Here is a 15,739-nt window from a genome sequence, read left to right on the forward strand (position 1 = left end):
CTTCAGCTCCAGCTGCAAGCACGGGGTGCTGCGTGCCAAAGTCCCAAAAGTGACAGCTCAAATGCTTCCTGCACGGTTAGCCGTCAGTCACCACATGTTCGTGGAGAACGGGCGCCTGCAGAGGCAACATACTTTGTTCCCATTTATATTCTTCCAAATAATCCCTCGGCTGCGGCAACTTCGTCGTTGACTCTGGGGAGGACCACGAGCTGGCTTTCCGACCTGTGTCCGCGATGGGTGCCCTCGAGGTTTTCGGAGTCGTTGCCAAGCGCCAGGGTATTTCTGTTGTATGGATTTCAGAAGACGCTGTAGGTTTTCCAGACTCGCCCGCGTGCTGACCGTTGTCTGGCAGGACCCGAATAATGATCCCAACGTCGGTTCTTCTCGGGGAAACGCCTCCAGCACCACGTCGGATGTGCTAGGTAGCTTCGGCGTCGGGGGAGGTTCAACGTCTGGCTCTGCGCTGGTGTCAACTCTGGTCCCTGCTCTCGTCATTGCCGTGTTCTGGTTCGGTCTGTTCATCATATGTCGGCGTACTCAGCTGCGGTGGTACGCGCCCAGGACTCACCTGCCGATTTTGCATCAACAGTATGTGTTGACCAGCCTTCTGATGACGGTGCTACGTCCAATCGCTCACCTTCTTTCGTCAGTGAACGGAGCCCCCAGCTTCCATCTGGGTTCATCAACTGGTTCTGGGACTTCCTCCAGATCTCCGATGCCCATGTTCTCCATCATTCTTCCCTGGATGGGTACCTTTTCCTCCGATATCTCAGGGTGCTGTGCGCCACCTGCTTTATGGGCTGCGTCATTATCTGGCCGATTCTGTTTCCAATCCATGCCACCGGCGGCAATGGTAATACGCAGCTTGATCTGTTAAGCTTCAGTAACGTCAAGGACCCGAAAAGATATTTTGCCCATGCGGTCATGGGATGCGTGTTCTTCAGTGAGTTCCCGTTGTCTCGCGCGGTATTCCTGGCGCGAGGGTACTATTATTATTAACACTGTCCCAGCGTTTGTCTTCTACGTGGTGACCAGAGAGAGTCTGTTCTATGCGAACCTTCGACAGGCTTATCTAAATTCTCCCGCTTATGCTGATCGCATCTCGTCACGGACGGTGCTGTTCATGAACGTCCCACAGTCTTACAAAGATGAAAATAAACTCAGGAAGGTGTTTGGCGACTCCATACGACGGATCTGGATCACTTCGGACTGCTCGAAGCTCGAGTCCAAGGTTAGAGAGAGGGACAGTCTGGCGGACAGACTGGAAAGGGCCGAGACCCGGCTGATCCGGAGAGCAAACGCTGCCCGACTGAAGACAATAAGAAACAGACAGTACCCCAGCGTGTGCGCCGACTGCGAGCAGGCGACCCCGGTTTGGGCGCACAAAGTCAAGCGGCCCACTCACCGACTGAAGCTGATCGGTCAAAAGGTCGACAGCATTGACTGGCTGCGTTGCAGGCTGCGTGAGGTCATCCGGGAAGTTGAAGATCTCCAGCAGAAACACCTTACCGGGAAGGACGTGAAGCAACTGTCTGCGGTCTTTGTCGAGTTTCAGTCGCAGACCGATGCGCAGATTGCTCTGCAGACACTCTCTCATCACCAGCCACTTCACATGACACCGCGGTTCATCGGAATTTCACCGCGAGAGGTGATCTGGTCCTCGCTGAACCTGAGCTGGTGGCAACGAATCGTTCGAAAGTTTCTGATCCAGGGAGGGATTGCTGCAATGATTATTTTTTGGTCCTTCCCGTCAGCCATCGTCGGCACCATCTCCAATATCACCTACCTCACCTCGATACTCCCATTCCTGGATTTCATTAACAAGCTCCCAGAAGCCATCAGAGGCGCAATTGCAGGACTGCTGCCTTCGGCCGCAATGGTGATGTTGATGTCGTTGGTTCCCATCATCTGCCGAAGTAAGAGCCCAGACCGTGCTTCGTGTCTAAATGTAGTGCCAATCTGACGGTGATCAAATGCAGTCTGTGCGAGAAAAGCGGGTCTTCCCTCCCTGGCACGCGTCGAGCTCTTCACACAGAATGCGCACTTCTGCTTTCAAGTTGTGCAGGTGTTCCTGGTGACAACTCTTACCTCGGCAGCATCCGCCGCCACCGGTCAGATCATCAAGGATCCTCTGTCCGCTAAGGACCTGCTGGCCCAGAATCTGCCCAAGGCCTCCAATTTCTACATCTCCTATTTCCTTCTCCAGGGGTTGACGATGAGCTCTATCGCCGTCGTCCAGGTGATGGGCTTGGTGGTCTTCAAGTTTATCGCGACATTCTTTGACCACACACCCCGGCGGCTGTTCAAGCAGTGGACACAGCTCAGCGGGCTGAGTTGGGGCAACGTCTTCCCGGTATTCGCCAACATGGGCGTTATAGCTCTCACCTACACCTGCATTGCGCCTCTCGTTCTCGGCTTCGCTTTTGTGGGGCTCTACCTCGTCTACCAGGCATATCGGTATAACCTCCTCTTTGTCTATGAGATCGAAGTCGACACCAAGGGCCTTGTATATCCCCGAGCACTGCAACACTTGCTCACGGGCGTCTACCTGGCGGAGATCTGCATGATTGGCCTCTTTGCCATCCGCACAGCCATCGGCCCGCTCATCATCATGGTCCTATTCGGCATTTTGAGCGTCCTGGCCCATATCTCTCTGAACGAAGCGCTGGCGCCGTTGATGTCCTTCCTGCCCCGCTCACTGGACCTGGAGGAGGAAGCGATCCAGGCCCAGGAGGACGCCCGGTACGAGGCGCCCACCGTCTCCCGTTGGGAAGGCATCTGGAAATGGTTCCATCCCAACCTCTACCGCGACTACGCGGATCTGCGGCGGAAGGTGCGCCGCGACCTGGTAGAGATCAAGTACTCGCCTGAGGAGATGCGGAACGCCTACTTCGAGCCCTGCATCACGTCCCCGACGCCAACCCTGTGGATCCCACGGGACGAGGGCGGTGTCAGCCAGGAGGAAGTGCGCCTGACCAGCGCGACAGTCCCCATCACAGACGAGGGGGCCCATCTCAGCAAGAGAAACAGGATCATTTGGGACAAGCATGATGCGGACCTGCCGGTATGGCAGATGAAGATATTGTATTGAGCTGATGCATAACGAAAAATGCGTAATCAAGTAACGACAGGATAATGTACAGTGACGTGCCCAGAACGGTCTCTTCACCCATCACCTCGTAGGCAAGATCACGCATCCAGATGTAGTAGGTAGCTTAGCTGGTTATCAACCGCGGCCTCGGTGATAGGCGGTGAAGCGCGGCAGTATAGTTAGCCTCCTTGTCCGCCTGGAGCTTCCGCCAAGTCTCTCGACAATCAACATCTCTCGAGCCAACCCCGTCGCCCCTCCTTTGCGATGCCTGTCCAGCGCGACGGACAGCCTGGCGCGATGTATGAGGGCCCGTCGTCCCCTCGGGGCTTCTCCTCCTTCGAAGCGAACCAGCCGTTCCCGCGTCTGGCGTCGGAGGACCTGCAGACGACATCGCCGCGCGTGCCAGACGGGTCTCACGACGACGGAGACGACGAGAGTCTCACGTCTCCAGGGTACGATGATGTCGAGGTCGAGGACGACGCGGATTTCCAGTCCCACTATTCCCTCGACAACCCATCGTCCGAGGACTCGTCCGACTCGGAGGGCCCCGACGGCGACATCGCAATGCATCGTCCGTTCCTGCAGTCGACGAGCTCCCTCCATGGTCCCAATGCCTTTGCGCCGCCTTTCTACAACAGACCTCCTACGCCATTGCCGCCCTCTCCTTCGCTGACCTCGTTGCTCCGACCTCCTTTCTCCACGACCACCTCGCGCCCGACGACCCCTGACAGCTCCGACGTGGAAACGCCCAACGATACCGAGGCCGCCGTCGCAAAGTCCGCGAGAACGGCCACCACCGTTCCCAGGGCCAGTCCCAAGGTTCCGACGTACGAGTACTATGGTTTTGTGTTGTATCTAGCCTCTTCCCTCGCTTTCTGTGAGTCGCTGGAGGCCTTCCCCGCACTGTATGCCTCCCCTGACCGTCTCCTGCAGTGATCTACCTTCTCTGGTCCTATCTCCCGTCTCCCTTCCTTCACCAACTCGGGATCTACTACTATCCCAACCGCTGGTGGTCCCTCGCCATCCCGTCCTTCCTCGTCATGACCATTGTTTACATCTATGTCGCCCTCGCGTCATACAACACGGGATACCTTACCCTCCCGATGAACAGCATCGAGAACATCGTGGACGAAGCTGCGAACATTGCCGTCATTGACGGGAAGGGGCGTCGACGTCCAGGGGGTTCCGAAAAGATGAAGCCCGGTGCGACGACCTCGCAGACCATGGGCGCTCAGAATCGCAAACTGAATTGGAAGGAGATCTGGAGCGAAGGGACGGATGCTGTTATGGATATCCCTGTAGGTGGAGTTTGTGAGGTTCTATATGGACAGGAGAGAGAGAGGAGGAAGTAGACAGTCATGACAACGCTGGGTTCGCGTGCAGCCGCAGAAGACCCGACAAGGCCGGCGTGTATCGATGAAGCTGAACCGGGCTTCCTGAGCCGCGATTTCCTCACATGGGCCTTTTACAACGGGCTGTACTGTAATATCCAGATGTGCGCCTACGCCTTTCTTTCTATCGAGGAGACTACAGTCCGCAGGGGCACACCCAGTCTATTTCCCCCGCACGGGTTCTGTCAACTGTCCAGCCATACGCTCAGATCACGACAGAGGGGCTCCCTGCCTTTGTCGGCGGGCTGACCTGAAGGGCGCCTGGTGCCCTCCGCGACAGGTAGAATATGGCAGCTCTCTGCTATGTCCATGTTCTGAGGGGTGGAAGCGCCTCTGCGGACCATGCGCTGTGCATCATACGTCTACTCACATGTGCAGGCCTGGGAGCAATAGATGTCACTGTGGACGTATCATACCAAGCAGCACCCCATTCTGTTTCCTTCGACTACGAGTAAGCGACCAAACGTTACCGCCAGCAGAGCTGCAGAAGATAGTCTCAACATCTTCCGCTTTGAACTGCATACCGAACAAAAATCATTCAGAAACTATGGTCATCTTTCTATATCGATTCATCGAGGCCTAGTCGAATCCGACCATCACGACTGGTTATATATATATATATATATATATATATGTGTGAAGAAACGAATTACTATGTCACTACCCTTTTTTTTTCCCTTCCCTTCATATCCTGGGTGACGCAGTCTCTCACGTGTGTAAACCTCGAATACCTCAACACGGTGGTTTCCGGGCTGGGAGTTTCGGTGTAGGTTATGTGGAAAGAAGCGGTGAACGCTATGGGGCCGCCTTTGAGGATATTGCTTCAATGAAGCAATCCCGAATATCGCAGATCATAAATGGCCGGGAAGACTGGTCTCCGGCGCGCCGAATCGCCGGGATCTGACCGTTTATTTGGACCCTAGGGCTTCAACCAACGGCTGCAGCCAAGCTCATGGTCTCTGTCTACGTAGTACACTCTACCCTCTCTTTGAGTAGCGGCAGCCCGGTTCCCCACAGAGACAGCTCTTGTCCAATCGTCGCCAGTAGTGATCCGAGTAGTCGACTGTGATCTCACTGCCCGCCGCTATCCCACGCGAGACGACGATGATCCGCTCGGTGCCAAGCCAGTGGAACTTCTGGAACTGACTGTTGGGACGACAGGAATGGTTAATGAACCTGGTGAAGTTGCCTATGAATCGGCAAACAGTCAGCGGAGATTCAATGGAACCTTTGCTTTTTCGTGACTGACCCGTCTGCCCCTGGAAAATCTGATAAGGTCGTCGGGGGGTGCCTCCAACCATGACGTCCTGCCCTTCGATCCCGTCTGTGATGAGCCCAACAAACTCCCCAATGGCCATGCCCCGTTCGAAATCCTAGACCTTGTCAGCGAGTCTGTATCCGGTTCAGAGACCCGTTCTTCACGTACGCAGCGTGCGATGACACCGTTATTCTTCCCACTCCATGTGTGGAACAGTTGCACCGGAGGCGGGCATTTGGGACCCCCGAATACACTTGGAAAACAGGCGCAGCGGTTCACCTGGATATCATCGGATTGACGCTGCTGGCAAAGCTGGCACACGTGTGGATCGATCTCGGGCACGGCCCGGGGATCGTCGTCCCCGAATTTATCTCGGTCTATGATCGATTCCTCGATGAACTGGTAACGGAAGCCTGGAGGGTACATCGACCACAGTGGTCGTGCCACCCGGCCGTTCATCGTGACCCATTCATGGGGATGTCCGTCGTAGCAACGGGGGGACTGCTGGCCGATCACGTCGAGCAACTGTCGCCATTCTGGATGCAGTGTGTCCGCCGCCACTTCGAGACTGGGGCGTATCTGTCGCAATCTGGAGGCGAGGCCCTCTCCGAAGCCCTTTCGATATTTGCAGAAGCGGTAGATGCCGAAGCTGGCGAACACGAGACTCACCCAGCCGCCGGCGTCTTTGATCTCCTTGTAGCCGCGCCAGATTGCCCTGGTCTTGGTGTTAGCCGACTACGGGGGCGGAAAGGAATGCGGGTCCTTCGCGCTGCACATGCATGCATGTACACAGTACGTATAGGGTTGAGCTAGTGGAAATGAACTCACATTCGATTCCTCAAATCCTTCTCCCTCCATTGCAACGTCGCGCAGGCCTCCTTCAGAGCTGCTATTCGTGCCTCGGTTGGGGACCTGGTTGGGTCTTCCAGCCTGAGGGCGGCGATACGCGCTTCATAGCACTCGATCCAGTAGGCCTGGACGATCATCTCCAGGACCCGGGAGGATTGGCTGCGGTTGTAATACTGTAGACACATCGTGTTGAGACGTCGGAATACCTGACAGGATTCAGAACTTAGCTGGGCAAGTCCATGAGCGGTGGGATCTCTCTGCGCGAGTACTGACTTCTCCATCCACAACGCCATCTACTCTAACTGCCGAATCCACGTCCTACCAACTGCCGTTAGCATACGGGACTCTGGGGGGCAGACAATGTCAATGTCAGAAGCAAAACACACCATAGCTGACCGACTCAGACGCGTCCCCGAATACAACTGGCGCCAGATGCCCCCGATGAGCTTGTCCGTCGACGACGGCTCCATGGTGGGAACGGCGGGCTCCTGTCGGGGCTTGCGCTGCGGGAACCGCGTGTCGCCGTGGACCTGGCGGACGGTGTCTCTAGGCTCATCGTCCATGTCGCTCTCGGATTCTACCGGACTCGGTCCCACGGTAGGTCTGCGTAGGCGCAGGCCGCCTACTACCTTGCGCCGCTTACAGCTCGCGTGCTCATCGCTGGGGGTATGCGCGCGGGATTGGGGCGTTAATGGTTGGTTCGAGGTGTCATGGCGATCTGTAGATGTCTCATCCTTGGAGATTGGGGGCAAACGGTCATCAGACTGAAGAATCGACTGCAATAATCACGGAGTCGACCCACTGGTTCGTATGTATGGGACGTGGCCTGCCTTCTCGCTGCTACCACCCGACCATTTTTCAGATCAATGACGCCCTGGATTGACAAATCAGCCAGCCAGCCAGTCGGACTCGTAGAACTGCAGTCTCACCAGAAGCAATTTGCGTTCATGACGCGTGCCATCGCCATCTGGGGAGGAGCACACGCTGCCTTCGATGCGGAGAAAGAGGTCAGTGCCCCCGCTGACGCCGGAGAGCAGTGACTTGAGTTCGTCTGAGAAATCATTCCCCAGGAGATTGCCCAGCTGCGAGATCACCGGACCGGCAGCCAGACCGTGGTCTTTGGAAGCTAGTGGCGCGGCCCCTATCATGAGAGATGATATCTGGGCTGCATAGGATGGAGGGGTCTCTTGACAGATAGGTAGATATAGGGACATATGGGATATATAAGGAGAAATCCACAGATCGACAGGGCTAGACCGGATCTGGACCGGGGCGGAGCGGAGCCGCCAAGACTCCGGGCTTTCGGGCTTTCTTGGCGTTTTCTGCTCGGGCAGAAACGCCCATCCAAGATACAGAAAAAAAGACGCAGTTCCATGTCCTGTCCTGACGTCTTTAACGAATTGAGGTATGTATTCTGTCTCGCTCCAACTTCCAATCTCTCAACTTGTTTTGTTTCTGCACATGAGAAAGAGGAGAGACGGATAACATGCAACCGACTGCCCGATCTGGCGCGCATACATCATCCTCTCTTGACGCAACCTCTCGGCTCCTCCAGTCTGCTCGTTTCTCGCAACAAACTCTGTCTTCCATGCCATGTGGGGATCCCGCCCTGCTAATTCAAGCTCAGCAAAGTTTCCACCGGGAAAATGGCTTCCCCGACGTCTACCCAGGGACATATATGATGATGTATCTGCGGTCGCCACCCCGCGGACGTCCCCAGGCTGCCCGTTCTAGATACATGTCCCGCTTCCTCTAGCCCTGTCTGGACTCCCCTTTGCATGTCCATCGGTCATGTCACTTCTTTCCAGCCATTCTTCTCCCCTGACCAGGGAGAAATCGCATGACCCGTACACGTACGAGGGTGCCTCCGGATGGAGGCGCTGGCGGCTTCTGCGGCCCTGCTGGGGCATGTACCACGATATCCGGAGACGTCTGCCTCACTATCGTAGCGACATCACGGACGCGTTCACATACCGCACCCTCGCCAGTACCGTCCGAATGTACTTTGTCAAGTACGTCGTATATCCCGCTTCGTATGTCCCGGTGCCATTGAACTAACTCGAGCAGCCTCCTTCCGGCCCTGGCCTACACCCTCGACATGTACCGCCGCACAGGCGAGTTCTTCGGCGTCAATGAGGCCCTGTTCTCCTCGGCCCTCGCGGCCATGGTCTTCAGCATTCTGGGCGCGCAACCGCTCACGATTGTCGGAATCACCGGTCTGATCTCCCTGTTCAATTACACCATCTACGACATCATCGTCCAGTATGAGCCCGCTATCTATCCCAATTTCATGGCGTGGACCGCCATCTGGGCCGCCATCTTCCACTGGCTGGTCGCCGTCTGGAATTTCTGCGACTACATGCGCTACGTGACAGACTTCTCGAGCGAGTCGTTCGGCATGTATGTCGGGATTATCTACGTGAGTAAGTTGTCCTTTTCACAGAATCCTAGCCATGATAGTTGGTCAGTTAACCATGTATGTTGACTCCTCGAACAGTCAAGGGCGTCGAAGAGCTCGTGAACGAGTTCAACACGAGAGGGAACACCGATGGCTATCTCAGCTGCATGATTGCTATTCTCTACTTCGCGACCATCTATGGCCTCCAAGCGCTGGGGTCGAGCACACTCTGGAAGGTCCCAATACGGGAAGTGCTGGCTGACTATGCTTATGTGGTATGTTCTTGGGATCTGGGATCTCCGGAGAAAATTCCACATTTTTCTGACTCTTTGCAGTTTGCAACCGTCTTCTGGGTCGGATTCGCGCATATCCCGGGAAATCTGAAAAGCGCCAACGTCGGTAAGATCCCGATTTCTCGCGCGTTCTACCCGACGCAGCAGCGAGGCTGGTTGCTCGATTTTTGGAATCTCGACGTCAAGTGGATCTTTGCGGCGTTGCCTTTCGGATTTCTTATCCTGTTACTTTTCTACTATGATCATGTGGGTACCATATCATCCGCTCCTCTGTACGTCGAACTTCTGTTGCTAACTAGATCTCCGCACAGAACGTCAGCAGCTTAACAGCTCAGGCAAGGCAGTTTCCATTGAAGAAACCCGGTGGCTTCCATTGGGATTTCTTTCTTCTTGGCTGTACCACATTCATCGCGGGTATCCTGGGTCTTCCTATGCCCAATGGTCTCGTGCCGCAGGTGTGAATTCACTCGCTATACAAATCATCACAATGGCCGAGGAGCTGACAACCTTAGGCCCCGGTGCATACCGATTCCCTCACTATCTACCGGACAGATGTCCGCGTCATCGCGACCGCTGAAGGAGAGGGTGCCGAGATTCGTCGACCCGTCACCAACGCCACCGCCGTAGTCGAACAGCGCGTCTCGCACTTCCTAATGGGCCTGGCTCTTGTCGGCACCATGACCGGTCCTCTGCTTATCGTGCTCCATACGATGCCAGTCGCTGTCCTTGCGGGTGTCTTCTTCATCGTTGGGGTAAGTCAATTGTCCCGTTAGCTCTTTCTACCTCGTCCGTGAAATGAAACCGTAAATACTAACGTGGACATGATATTTAGTGGGGTTCCATTGAATCGAACGGCATGCTGAAGAAGGTCATCTTTCTCATGAGCGAGGACCGCTTCATCCAACGCGACGAGCCTCTGCTTACGGTCCGGAAACGCAAGATCTGTCTGTACGTTGCGTGTCAGGCTATTGGGGTTGCGGTCTGCGTTGCTATTTCGCAGACTATTGCTGCCATTGGTAAGTATTCCTGTTCCCAGTTTACCAGCTCCCCTGGATAAAAGAGCAGTCACAGCCGACGACGCCATTATATATACGTAGTACATCGAAACTAACACCTGGCACAGGCTTCCCCGTCCTCATCTGCTCCCTCATCCCGTTCCGCATCTGGATCATGCCCCGATGGTTCACTCAGCGCGAGCTCGAAGTCATGGACGATCTGACCGCCAACAACAAGGCCGTTCTGGCCAGTCTGGGTGGCGCACCGGTTTTGCCGGAGAGCACGCGTCCCGAAAACTACGGCATAGAGCGCAGATACTCGGAGCAGAGGAGCGGCGCTGTAAGGCAGCGGGTGGGGAGTATACATCGGTGATGGATGGACCTGCTATGGCAGCTTTCTATATACCATATACATAGTTATGCGTAACGTGTCAGGATGTACATACTTTAAACCTTCATTATCTCACAAGATTAGGTTCGCGTGGAGCTACCTCGGAAGAACTCTGTGTGGTTACTAACAAGGTTTCCACGAGCGTTAGGAAAATAGTTAAAACTTCTCTAATGAATTTAAATTTAACTTTAAAAGCTTGATAAGGTTGTGGGGGGTTTGGACGTTCGAATAATCCGTGCTGGTTAATGTTCAAACAGAACAGGATATGGGATCTACTGTCTAATAAAAGTAAAACTTTCGAGGGTCAGTAAGGCATCTCAAAAATAAGTATATATCATAACATGTATACTTTCGATGATACCATGCCTGCTATCGTGGCAGAATATAAGGTTATCTACGCTCCCAGAAAGAGCTTTCCGTTGCTTGAACTCCGCATTGGATACATGCCAGGCTAACATCGAACCATCTCTCACAGTTACACCCTCCAGTTAACAATACAAATCCAAAATCTGTCAGAAATATTCAACATGGACATGGATATTCGTTATTTGATGCTATTATAGTCTTCAGAGATTCTGCTATATATACTATACCCACCACAATCTGTCCACTTAACCTCCGTGCATTCAGATTCTCCTCGCCAACAACGCGTACTTCCACAAACAAGGAAACCAGAGAGTGTGTCGCCATCCAGAACGCTACATCGAATATGAGGCAAACGATGGAAACAGCTTCGATCATGAAGAGTAAGGATGGGGGGTTGCGAGAAACGTAAGAAGGCATTCTCTAGGGATCCTCCACAGGCGACGAAACTGGAGAACCACGCGCTGACCGTCTCTAGAAATCTGTAGCAAGAATGGACGATGAGCCAACGTCTCCATTCACAGCATCTTCGAAGGCACGCGAACGGCGCCACCGTGGCTGGGGGCGTCGGCGGCGGTGGCCCATCTCGACAACGACATCAGCTCTCTTCACCGTCGCCGCCGAGAACATCATCCGCCGCCGTCAACAATGGCTGGAATAACGCACCCGCGCGGAACGACCCAGAAAAAGCGTCTCATGCCGACATCAAGCTCAAGCTTTTTCCAACCAGTCACACCCGTCTGGTTCGCCGCCGCGGCACGCGAGAGTGATGTCAGCTGGGATCATGGTCCTGGGGTCTCCGCGCCACCAGGGACAATATAAAGTCGGAGCGACACAGGGGTTTCGAGGTCCAGAATCAGTTGAGATCTCAAGCGAGTATAAGGATCAAGAACGATCACATAAAGACGAATACTCCAAAAAAATTCAGCTACGTTCTGCGAGATAATACTCCGAAACCGCGCCCAAAAAAGCACAAGAAACGGGAAAACCTGCAAAAAAAGTACTAAGCGTCTTCGCGCACCGACACCACCATCATCATGACTGATTACACTGGCACCAACCGCTACGGCACCACCTCCCCGTCCAGCACGTACGGTGGAACAACGGGCTACGGCACCACGGGCTACGGCACTACAGGATATGGCACTACGGGATATGGCACTACGGGATATGGTGGCTACGGCACGACCGCGGGCACGACTTATGATACAACCGCTGCTGGCGGTACCACCTACGACCCGACCACCGGGGCGTACGACCAACACTTAGACTACAACACCGACGGTACAAGACGGCATCACCGCGAACGGATGGACGATACCGGCAGATACTACCACCGGGACGTCGATACCGACCAGTACGACGGCAGCCAACGGGTTCACAAGGAATACGACAACCCCAACACGGGCACCCGTTATCACCGCGACTACGACCGCGACCGCAGCGTCGTCTGAGGGGTGATCCACTCGTCTTTCACATCGTGGATGTGAGCTAGAATATAACATAGTGAATGGTCAGTGGAGGAAGGGTTTTTTTTGGACAACGTCTTTCGGCGCAGACTGGGATCTATAGTCGGTGCTGAGCCACTGTCGAACCATTAGATAAGACAAGCCAATCAAGTCTTTTTAAGACTTCCAAAGAAGTTCCTCAGTAAGCCTACGTAGATGTGCTCAATTTACCAGGATCGATTCCAAATGTAGAAACGGGGACCGGCGAACTACTATCCGATAACGGTCACATCTACTACAGAAATAGACTTGTTAGAGTGCAAGTGAATAGATGCGGAAAAGATAGCCGCTTCGACCGCAGCTCCCCTGCCGTGAAATTGGCTGGTAGTTTCCCAAACTGTGAAGTATATCCTTACTACTAGTACCAGGTTACGCAGGTTTCTTATCGGCTTATAGATCTACTACGCATCTATTAATAGTAATAGTCCCTCTTACAGCAAACTTGGAACTCAAGTACGACACAATATATTTTAGCACGTTCTACCTTTGCATTTCCAGAATCCGCGTCTTTGCATCGGATGGTGATAATGTCTCTTCGCTAGCGCCGTAGTTTCGGTATCCGAACGGCGGGTGAATATGAACATTCACATTTATCCTTGGAATAAATATATCCACCCACTCAGACTTCTTACTTCTCTTCTTTCTTTCTCCAATGATTATCTTATATACTTCACCATCCGGACAGAGGACCATTATTATCTTAGATCAGATTTTCCAAACATCGGCAGTAGTCTGTTTCCGCATCGTTCTTTCCTCCGGTGTATTGCATGCGCCATGTTTAGACAGAGCACATCATATACTTATTCACTAAAAAATATAGCATTACCATGACTAAGACACCATATTACGCAAAATGCGCTGTGCAAAAATTTTGAAGCGAGAGTCGACAGAGGCCTTGTCCTGAACCTTTATTGATCTTGTTCCGTTTAACTGCCTGGAAGCTCACGAGGAAGAACTTGCGGCAAGGAAATCTGCTGATATAGAGAGAATGCTGGATTGAGGCTCATACAACTTGGTGAACAGAAAATTGTAACTGGTGATGCAGACTGGGTTTTGGGTTATGACCCTGTAACTCCAACTGGCCTGAAATGAAAGATTTTGGCTGCTCAATTGTGATTGAAGCTAGGTATAATATATTTTTTTTAGGGCCCTTATTGAAGGAATATCATAGACATATATTTTTTCTTTTTCTTTTTTTGTCTTGTAATTGAACTGTATGTACATACCACAGATACCAGGAAGCTCTCGAGGTCCTCTACGGCTCCAACACCCTTCATCCTCAATGAAAATCTCACGATGCTCTTCCGACTCTGCAAATTATGGCCCGCGAGCCCTCTCTCGCTCATTAGGTCTATGTATATCGATTTTATCGCGGCGCTCGGTTTTCTCCTGAATTGGTTCTGAATTGGAAAGAAATGTACTGCGGCTTTTTCGATCTACTGCATTCTAGTTCACTGTTATTCCCCAACCTGAGGAACTGCTGCAGACTTTTCTTGTCGCCTTGATAAAGTCAAAGGGCCGTTCGACGGTCCGGGCAACATATCTAACAGCCAGCTGGAAGAACACTGCTAGATGGGACGCGGTGAACAGCACTCGGTGGTCGCGGCAAATGGCCTGCATGTTGTCCGCTTGCACCACAATCAGCACTCTCAGATGCTCATGCCGCGCCTTGTCCAACAGGCGGCTTCCCACCAGATGGATGATGTGACATCACCCCGTAGACTGATGCTTGCGTCTGGTCGGCTTCTCTTGATGTTATTACAGGGAAAGAGGGCTCGCAGGGCGGCATCCTTTGCCTCTCCTACCAGGAATAGTGAGACAACAGGGTACTGTTGCAGTGTGTCAGCAAACTGTCCAATCTCACATGCAAAACAGCCCTGATCTTGAATGGTGAATATGCTGTTTTTTACCGACGCCTATGTCAAGCCAGCCGGCATCTTCCCAGCACTGCATGGTGGATCTCAGTGAGAGATTGATGCAACACTAGTGCTGAGGAGAATTGAACAATTTATCTAAACATCATTGCCGGCAGAGCTGAAGCTGTGTTCCTGAATTGAATTGACTTGCAGGTCAGTGTCACCAGGAGCACCCTTAAAGCCATCCCCTGTTCAAGATGCCTGTTGATCCGCAGACTGATGAAAGAGAAATAAGAAACTCTGCCCCTAAGGCTCTCCCCTCCCAGGGATCATTGCTTGAGACACCTTGTTCAACAAACTGACTACTTGACTGCTACCGCAGCTTCTTCATTCAATCTACCCAACATTGTGGATGGAGATGGAAATTGGAGCAATATTGCAACGGTCCAGAAATGGAGTGCATTTTGAGTGAACATTGTGACAGAATGGGGTCACATGTGTGACATGCTGTTGCAACCACAATCTCAATTTGTTGGATTCTATGCGAACTTGGTCATACCGTCAGATGGAGAAAGGACTCTGGTACTGCAATCTATCTAGTAGTAGGCCGATATATACACAGTCTGGATCGGTAGTCCGAAGTCGAACTCTGGTTCAGTATGGGAATCGTGCAGGGTAATCAGTTATAGGGATTGAGCGCTGTACGGCTCCTAGTAGTTGTATAACAGGCATACAGGTGGCAGTACTCTATAGAGTTCAACACATGTTCTAGTATTCTGCTGGCCCCTAGGGTCCTAGAGTGTTTCTGAGCTTCTGCTCCAGTCACTTGATTATTCTGATTATGCCGGCAGCGGTTGTGTAGTGGTAAGCACACCGAGGCGGCCTCCAACGGCGAAAGGGTGACCTGCCCACCCCTAGCATGGAGATCGTTGGTTTGATTCCCACCACCGGCGCATCATTTACCACAAAAATGGGCTTATCTTCCCAGTTTTCGCGCACGACGCGGTCTCTAGTTTGTGTCTGAGTGAAAGGGGCCTCAGGCATGTTAGCTCTAGGGAAGTGAGCCATACCCGCGCGCGCTGGCGCATAATCCAGCAATGTTCGTGTGCTAGCGCGAAAGGAAAATAATACTAGCAATGCTAAGTCAACAAGGAGGGGTTTTCGCTTTAAAGCCTAACCCCAAATGGAGTAAAACCAGTTCTACACCGAGGAAAAGGGCATGGGAAGACCATGGTAGTGGAAGCTAGCAGGAGTGGGTATCAGATAGGGAAACTGGCCTTATCCATAATGGAGCTGGGGTGAGCCAGCTCACAATGATCCTAGACCTAGGTCTCAGGAAGTGTTGA

The 15,739-nt window shown here is 53.0% G+C and overlaps 5 protein-coding genes across 5 annotated transcripts; 4 read left to right on the plus strand and 1 right to left on the minus strand.

Annotated features, from left to right (window-relative positions):
* Positions 1 to 233: 233 nt before the first annotated feature.
* VTN00DRAFT_3357 (uncharacterized protein) lies at positions 234 to 3,091 on the plus strand (the record flags this gene model as incomplete). Its single annotated transcript, XM_069429665.1, has 5 exons — positions 234 to 287; positions 353 to 588; positions 651 to 943; positions 1,011 to 1,916; positions 1,980 to 3,091. 5 exons carry the CDS (start codon positions 234 to 236, stop codon positions 3,089 to 3,091), a joined length of 2,601 nt encoding a protein of 866 aa, XP_069282887.1.
* A 264-nt stretch (positions 3,092 to 3,355) lies between these two features.
* On the plus strand, positions 3,356 to 4,443 carry VTN00DRAFT_3358 (uncharacterized protein; the record flags this gene model as incomplete). Its single annotated transcript, XM_069429666.1, has 2 exons — positions 3,356 to 3,968; positions 4,025 to 4,443. The coding sequence occupies 2 exons, from the start codon at positions 3,356 to 3,358 to the stop codon at positions 4,441 to 4,443; spliced, it is 1,032 nt and encodes a 343-aa protein (XP_069282888.1).
* A 1,016-nt stretch (positions 4,444 to 5,459) lies between these two features.
* VTN00DRAFT_3359 (uncharacterized protein) lies at positions 5,460 to 7,737 on the minus strand (the record flags this gene model as incomplete). Its single annotated transcript, XM_069429667.1, has 8 exons — positions 5,460 to 5,671; positions 5,732 to 5,855; positions 5,909 to 6,455; positions 6,569 to 6,795; positions 6,863 to 6,907; positions 6,976 to 7,323; positions 7,392 to 7,463; positions 7,519 to 7,737. 8 exons carry the CDS (start codon positions 7,735 to 7,737, stop codon positions 5,460 to 5,462), a joined length of 1,794 nt encoding a protein of 597 aa, XP_069282889.1.
* A 643-nt stretch (positions 7,738 to 8,380) lies between these two features.
* On the plus strand, positions 8,381 to 11,799 carry VTN00DRAFT_3360 (uncharacterized protein; the record flags this gene model as incomplete). Its single annotated transcript, XM_069429669.1, has 9 exons — positions 8,381 to 8,601; positions 8,657 to 9,012; positions 9,087 to 9,262; positions 9,323 to 9,526; positions 9,592 to 9,735; positions 9,793 to 10,032; positions 10,113 to 10,296; positions 10,404 to 10,615; positions 11,518 to 11,799. 9 exons carry the CDS (start codon positions 8,381 to 8,383, stop codon positions 11,797 to 11,799), a joined length of 2,019 nt encoding a protein of 672 aa, XP_069282890.1.
* Positions 11,800 to 12,066: 267 nt separating this feature from the next.
* VTN00DRAFT_3361 (uncharacterized protein) lies at positions 12,067 to 12,483 on the plus strand (the record flags this gene model as incomplete). Its single annotated transcript, XM_069429670.1, has 1 exon — positions 12,067 to 12,483. The coding sequence occupies one exon, from the start codon at positions 12,067 to 12,069 to the stop codon at positions 12,481 to 12,483; it is 417 nt and encodes a 138-aa protein (XP_069282891.1).
* Positions 12,484 to 15,739: the final 3,256 nt, after the last annotated feature.

The sequence above is a fragment of the Thermoascus crustaceus genome (assembly GCF_041956765.1).
Source record: "Thermoascus crustaceus strain CBS 181.67 unplaced genomic scaffold VTN00scaffold_14, whole genome shotgun sequence".
In the NCBI taxonomy this organism is placed as follows: domain Eukaryota; kingdom Fungi; phylum Ascomycota; class Eurotiomycetes; order Eurotiales; family Thermoascaceae; genus Thermoascus; species Thermoascus crustaceus.